Source organism: Chaetura pelagica, unplaced genomic scaffold, assembly GCF_000747805.2.
Source record: "Chaetura pelagica isolate M959 unplaced genomic scaffold, ChaPel_1.0 scaffold656, whole genome shotgun sequence".
NCBI lineage: Eukaryota > Metazoa > Chordata > Aves > Apodiformes > Apodidae > Chaetura > Chaetura pelagica.
The window spans coordinates 384,910-392,482 of record NW_009953577.1 but is presented as its reverse complement, the minus strand read 5'-3'; the positions used below and the strand labels follow the sequence as shown (position 1 = coordinate 392,482).

General features: G+C 41.3%; 1 protein-coding gene across 1 annotated transcript in view; it reads right to left on the bottom strand.

Annotated features, from left to right (window-relative positions):
• Window positions 1–2,084: 2,084 nt before the first annotated feature.
• The window catches only part of GORAB (golgin, RAB6-interacting), a 19,679-nt gene continuing 14,190 nt past the window's right edge, over window positions 2,085–7,573 (bottom strand). The window contains exons 3-5 of the mRNA XM_009999712.1: window positions 6,929–7,030; window positions 5,077–5,217; window positions 2,085–2,550 (exon numbers count right to left, since the gene is read on the bottom strand). Coding sequence (XP_009998014.1) covers window positions 2,085–2,550; window positions 5,077–5,217; window positions 6,929–7,030 — 709 coding nt within the window. The remainder of the gene's footprint in view (window positions 2,551–5,076; window positions 5,218–6,928; window positions 7,031–7,573) is intronic.

Here is a 7,573-nt window from a genome sequence, read left to right as displayed (position 1 = left end):
TCAGTAGGACTATTTCAACGACATTTTAGCCTACTAGAGAACCACAACTTATATGCAAAATGGAATGCATGTGCTTCCTGTAAATACCATTACAATTCCAGTTTTCTGTCAGATGCTCTTCTGTATGTCCCCTGAAGAGCCAAGTACAACTGTAATGAGGAACAGATCTATTCACTAGGACTTAAGATTCTCTTGAGGAGCAACTGGGGACAGCTGCAGAGGACAGAAACAGGAGTGGTACAATTAAATTATTATTGCGTTTACTGGTATCCAGTTTTGAAAACCATCATCAGGTTGCTACAAGCTGTTCTGCAACAGCAGACCAAGCAAAGGAAGTCAGTCACAATTGTCTCACAATACAATCAATCTTCAGCTTTTAGGCCAGGATTTCCAGCAAAACAACAGGGAATGCAGTGTATCAGCAACAACAGAACAGTGCTTTGTATGGATCTCAAATGTTGCTTCAGAGTTTTCTAACTTCAGTTAGCCCTGATTATGAGTGGCTTCTCTAGGAAACAGATTTATCCCTCCTTCTCCTGTGTATGTAAAGCACCAGCAGAGATTTTCCAATGCTGCCCTGGACCACGGTCAGTTGAAAAGACGCCTGACAAACAGTATACCCTGCCTTGTCTTTGCTTCATAAGTTTTCTCATTTTGGAACAGCTTTTTTGAAGGTTTTACTTTCACACAGGGGAAAGTTGCCAAGGGACACACCTGATACCATCATTTATCATCTCCTGTGGAAAAAGCCTTGGATATGTGTATTAGGATCAGATATCACAACTGAAAGTAAACACGCTACACAGAAGATGCACCAATTTATTAATAGAACAAAAATGAAATGTAGTGACATGTTTTTCCACTATTAAAGCCATAGAGAGCCATTTATAGACTCGGTGGTGTCATTCAGCAGCTCATTCATGAACTCTGACTGACACGTACAGATCAGGTACTAGAGGAACCATTTCCACCACGAGAGCAGCCTTCCTCTGTGACAAAGTGGACAGCTCTGAACACCATCCCCACGACTCGCAGCTGCATCAGTCCATGGGAGGTTTTCCTACCTCCTCTATTTTAATTCCCGAGACTTTCTCCACCTGGAATAGCTTTTTAAAGCCTTTCAGCAGCAACAGAGGAAAACAGCTGAACTTCTTGTGGGGTACAAACCCACTCTTCAGGCAAGAAAATGTATTGAACATTATACAAAAAATGGTCCCACTTCCAATATACAGTGGGGATTATTCATTACAAGATCCCTGGGTAACTATTGTAACTTTGAGGCAACTATGACAGAGAAAAACATTTGCAATGGAACAGCTTCAGTTGTAATAGTCTCTTTTGTGTGTCTCCACTTTTACATCATCCATTCTGCAAACTGTGACCTCTCATTTTTTGTTAAATCATAGCTGCCCTGATTTCGTAGACATTAATGTTATAAACACACAGCTATGTGTGACATAGCATGATCTGAAAGGAACAGGCAAAGGGAAAATAGGAAATATTCTGATTGACTTTGCCATTTGCCTCAATATGCAAATTTCTTTTAAATCAGGCACAGGAAAGAGTATCAGCTACAAAGATAATTAAAGAAAGCACTTGGGTTTCACAGGATTAAAAACCGTTGAAAAGCAGTCCCTTACAGATAAAAAGAAAAGCAAACTTCCTGTTGCAGTTGTCAGGAGACAAAATGCATTCAGAAACAGTAAGCTGGGATATTTCCTCCTGTAGATACACATCTCTTGCACACTGCTTGGAACTGGTATCATCTGTGATAGGAAAATGCTGAAAGCCTTTGGAAAAACCCTACTGTTCACTTCCAAGTATCCTCTTTCAGGAAGGTACAAAGCCCCATGATGAGCTGAGCATTAGAACATGAACTTAAACCAGAATGATGAAAAGAGATGGTGAACCCCAAATGAAAGCCTGGTGAAAAAAACGAGCCTCTAAAATTTGAAAAAATATGAAAGGAAGAGAGAAATGAAGTGCATGTTACTGGCATGGCAGAAACCCAGCTATAACAGACAGCACACAAGCCTGCAGTGAGCACGTCACCCATAACCAGCTGGCTGATGTGAATATGGTAGTCATGTATCAGAACAAGCTGGAGAGTTTCCTGAAGTCACTTTTACTGTTTGGCTGTCCATATTGGAAAGGGATTTGGTACCGGAGTTTTCAGACTGAACCAACTGTTCAGAAGTAGCAGAAGTGCCAGCAGGGCTGGCATGCTCTCTCCTCTCCAGCGCCGTGACCCCAGCACTGGGGCTTTCCTTCGCTGTCCCAGCATGATTGTGTGACTGGCTGGCCTGTCTCCCTGCTTCTGCCTCCTGCTGCTGCAGCATTCGCTCCACCTCGATCTCAAGTTCCAGATTTTCCTCATCTGCCTGCACTTCCAGCTGCTGCATTAACTCCTCCAGCTTCCTGGCCTTGCGGAGCTCGTTCTGCTGTATGATGGTGCACAGGTGCTCTGTGAGGTGCTCCTTAATCTCCGTCTTGTGCTGCAGGTCCAGCTTGGCGGCCACGTACTCTGACTCAGCCTTGTCATACCGCTTCCTGCAAAACCAGCATCATTTCTAGTGGGTTAGTTCTCCAAGCCATTTACAGTCAGACACATGGACAGGTACTTTAAGCATCCTTGAAATGCAATGTGCTCTGCCATGCTTTATGCCCGCTATTTCAGAGCAGCTACATTAGCAAAAGGGAAGAAAATAAGTGCAAATCAAACAAACTTCTTCTGACACGTTAGCTTCCACTGCTGCTGTACTCCAAGAGTTAATTTACTCATCTGAAATCTACAGATTGAATCCCAAATAAGCATTTTTCCTGCCTGTTTTAATAGATTCATCACTGGCAGCAGAAAGAATCCATCAGAAATGTTAAGTGTTTTCACACTTGTAAAGAACGCCTACCTAGTGAACCGAAACACTGCAGAAGTTTTGTGTTTTTTCTAACCCAACCATCTACCCAAGAGAGACAGATGCTACAGTGGTGCTACACACATTCATATTTTGGACCTACTCCAGAAGTCTCTCTTCCGGCCACCCATTTAGCATGTTCAGAAAATCAGGAGCCGCACAGATTGACACAGCATATGACACCAATAGTGATCACAGCTTCTGCATGATGTAGAATGTTACTGTCAGCATCCCTGTGACACACACCTCCTGCCAATCTGCACTTCCTGTCATGACAAATGCAGCAAAAAGGAAATATTCCAAAAATTTACTGAGGTTAATGCATCTGAGATACCTAGCACTTTAATAGTTGGTGTCCATATTAATGATGCATCTTTCACTACATTCAGTGAATCTGTATATTCATTCTGATTTAATAGAAAGACAGATGAAATCTTGCTCATCAGGAAAGGGAAAATGCAAAGGCTTTTGCAACATAACTACAGTAAGTACCTTACAGGGTATTCATAAAAACAGTATTAGTAAGGTGGCTGAATAAAGAATCCAGCTGTTTTATAAAACCAGAGTCAAATATCTGGCTAAACAAAGCAACAGGAGAGATCCTTTGCTTAGTGAAACAGAAGGACATAGAAAAGCCTTCCCAAATATGTTCCTTTATATGATAATCACAAAACTCTGACCCAGCTATAAAAGCTGTGCCTGCAGTGGGCAGAAGATGCCCACTAATGTTTCCCTCTCAAGAAGGTCAAGATTTTCCTACTAATGCTACGCTGGAAACTTCTACACAGTCAAATCTTTGGGCTGAATTCACACGTATTCTTCATGTCCTATTTACAAAAAATCCATTCCACAGCCATTTACAAATGCCCCTAATGCTGCATGTGCTCAGGACTATTTAATATTGCACTTTTTAACCCACTGAAAGTATTTGTGCTTTAGCCCTAAAATATAAGGAAAAAACCAAACAAATTTAAAAGACACAAAAGTAAAACACCTTTGGCTCACAGTGTATAAAAAATACAACACTGGAAGTATCTAACTCACATTGCCAAATCCTTCCCTCCCAATAAGACTTACTAAATTCATAAAAGTCACTTTGTAAAGTTTCTTCCCTTTGTCCTACCAGCATCCTCTTTTGTTATCTTCATTAAAAACTGCTTTCCAAACGTCGGAGCTTGGGTTATATGCTCTTTAGCCATTAAGCATTTCAAATATACACATTACTATGAGGCATTTAACAGTTTCAGAAACCAGATTTAAAACTAAAAGACACTGGTATGTTTTTTCTCCTGAGGGCATGAAATTCAGTGCTCACACTCAGCTCCTGAAACTACAGTTAATCTTAGATATTTCAAATGTTAATTATGCAAAAGAAACAAAACACCTTATTTTTTAGCTACCACTGCTATTTTTTTTAAAGACTAATCACCACGTTTATTGGCCTGTGGTCAATGTAGAGCAGAATTCACAAGGAGAAATACACATTTAACACATTGAATTGTGAACTAAAAACCGCAGCCGAACGTTTCCATTCTATTAAACGGCTACATAAACATGCTGATGTTTATCTACTGATGTTGTGGTTTGCCCACAACTAATAGGGTGTTCCGATTAATTTCTTGCATTTAAGGAACTCATCAGAATCAGAGTGATTAAAGGCACATTGTGCAGGGTGAAAGCTTGCTTTTTCCATCAATTTTTGGTCTCAGTTCCAAAAGCACTTCAGCTGTACTATATGTTTTAAGCTTAATTGGTTCCATTGATTCCAACAGGACCAGAGCTGTCATCAACAAGTTTCCCTGGAAAGGACTTTCATTTTAGGACTTAAAAAAAAATCCCTCTTTCCCCGTGAGAAGAAATAAACAACCTTGAAACAATAAAGCAGGGCCTATGGACAACTGCACAGTTAAAGCAGTATGTCTCATGACAGCATGAAGCTGGAGAGCAGAGCCTGCAGCTAGAAAACCTGCTTCGGTTTCCAGATTCCAAAGGGAAAATTAAGAAATAGAAAGCACACTTTTACCTCAAGATTTGAAAGCCCCCCAGACTGTGACCACTCTAGCTACACATTATGACAATGACATAACTCCATTACTTTGGTGACAGGAAACAGCATTTTCTCCCTCCACTCAGGCAGGGCTATTCCCACCTCCCTGTCTCTTACCGGGCGTAAGAGTAGTCCAGGCTGGCCTGGTCAATGCGGTTCCTCAGGATGCCAATGTCAGCAGATACCATGTCATCCAGTGCTTGTAGTTCCTTCTGAATCCTTTTTAGTTTCACTGTTTCAGCTTGAGTTCTTTTGGATCTGCAAAAGGAGGATGCCTTTTTTTTATTTATTTTTTTTTCCAAGCTACTCTCCTTGACATAACGGGCCCCATTTCATTTGCAGAGGAACTAACTTCTTTAAGAGCTGTTCAGAAGGTCTCTCCTTTATGGTTTAAGACTTTTGATCTTTTTTAATATCCACAGGGATCTAAAATGCCTGCTATTAAAGGAGTATGGTGAAATCACGTAATGACTCTAATCAAAGTGCCTAAAATGGATTGTGTTTCTTCACTGTGGAAACACACAAGAAGCTGCTGTATCTAAGTAGTTCTCAGTGTAAGGAAACAGGAAATGGCTTGGGGGGGAGTTAGAGGGGGAAGGGTATTTAGCCCTGCAAATATCCCCTTTCAAAGAAGCCCAGTTAGTAGGGGCCAAAAAGTCACCTAACCTTGATTGAAAGTCACCTAAGCTTGATTTCCATTTTGTAAAATTATTCCCAAAAGGCCCAGCCAAACCCCAGTGAAGTCAATGGAAAATCTTACATGAAGCACAAAGGATTTCAATCAAGCCTTATGTAACCTTTTTCAACCCAGCCTATTCATTCTTAAGTTCTGAAAACTAAATGTTGCCAAGGGCAGCAACCTTTGATGGATTTCACTCCCAAGCAAGCTAAGTAAATTTCAAAAAGCTTTTACACCAGGTCACATTCTTCACTACCAGCAAAACTACACTTTTCAGCCATTGCTTTCAATCCCAAAGCAGGTACTTGAAAGCCAGACTAGATCTGTAGAAAGTGACACCATCTCTCATTAGATCAGCTGATGCAGGTGGAGAGAATCAGACATCCTACAGCATTGCTGAGAGCCTGAAAAAGGCCTTTGCATGTCAGATGTAATAGCTGTCTCCTTCCAACCTCCTCCCTCTCCTCATGCCCTGTTTCCAGGAAGATGAACGCAGCCTGGTGGCCACACCCATGTTTGCTGCCCTACAGTGCCTCTATCTGCCTGCCAAAGGAAAAAAAAAATAAATCTTCAGAACCTCAAAGAGAATCTTCTGCACAGTACTGGCTATGTTAATCTGTGCAACCCAAAAGCTTTGATGGGCAGAATGTACTACACATCTGTGAGAGCACTGTGAGCCTGAAAGCTTCACATCTCCTGCCTTGATCCAGTATTATCAGCTGCTCCCATTTCCTTCCCCACAAACCTTGCCTTGCCTGTACTATCTTGGTGAACAACACTGTACAATACCTTGCAGTCTGGTCACCTGAAGAGCAGAAGCTAACAGCTGTGAGAACACATGAATTTTTATCATTTCTAAAAAGCCAGTGGTAAAATGATACCTTCCTAAACTTAGAGTCGATCACCATCTCTTTTCAACATTTTTCCCATAGTAGTAAGAAAGAGTCAAAAGCCTGAACAGGATTAGCTGTAGTTTCCTTTCCTAGGTTAGGAATTGAATAAACTTTCCTCAAATCCAGTGAAAACAAATCAGGAATTGAAGAAGGATGAGCATCCAAACACCCCAACTTCCAATCATGCCCTTACTGACAGGCACAAGGGCTTCAGCTAAGTGTCAAACTGTCATAGTCACAGCTTCAAGGGAAATGCAGATCACAGCTGCTTGCTCGTGGAGCAGCACACCCAGCACACAGTCAGCAGGAAAAGGTGAGATTTAAGAAGAAGACATGCAACTGGTTGAAGATGAAAAGTAATCCCTTCCTCAGCCCCTGCTGCAGCACAGCCCCTTACCTCTCAGCAATAGCTCTGGCCAGGAGAGCCTTCTTGCGTTTATTCTTCTCTTCTATCAGCCGCTGCTCCTGCTGGAGGATTTCCCAGCGTGACTTTTCCTGCCTGCTCAGTGACCAGAAGATCAAAATTAACAGAAAGTTCATTTCTCTCCCTCTTCCCCAAGTGATGCAAATATCCACCATCCTGTTTCCTGGAGCAAATGCTAAAAACCTCAAAGGAACAATAAGAAAGGTTTTGGTTCTGAGAAAAGGATCATCTGCAAGAAGTCATTCAGACCAGTAAAACATTTCCAGGTTAAATCTGCTGACCAGAACAAAAACCTTTATAAGCAAGTAAAGCCACTGGTTAATTCAGCTTTGCTGGAAGGAGCATACTGCACTTCTTAAAAAATGGGTGGAATTATTTTAAGGATATATTTGCCCACTAGGTAGAAGCAGTTTCAGGTTTCCTAGTGGCTGCTAAAAGTCATTATCTATTCAGTCTGCCAACACAGACTCATTTTGTGGAAAGCTGTTTTTTTCTTCATAAAACAGAACATTTCACAGGTCCACAAATAATTAATCTGATACAAATGAAAGGCTAGTAAAAGTTACAACAACAAATCTGGAAAAAGGAAGGAGAATTCATTTTTGCCACCAGGGAAAG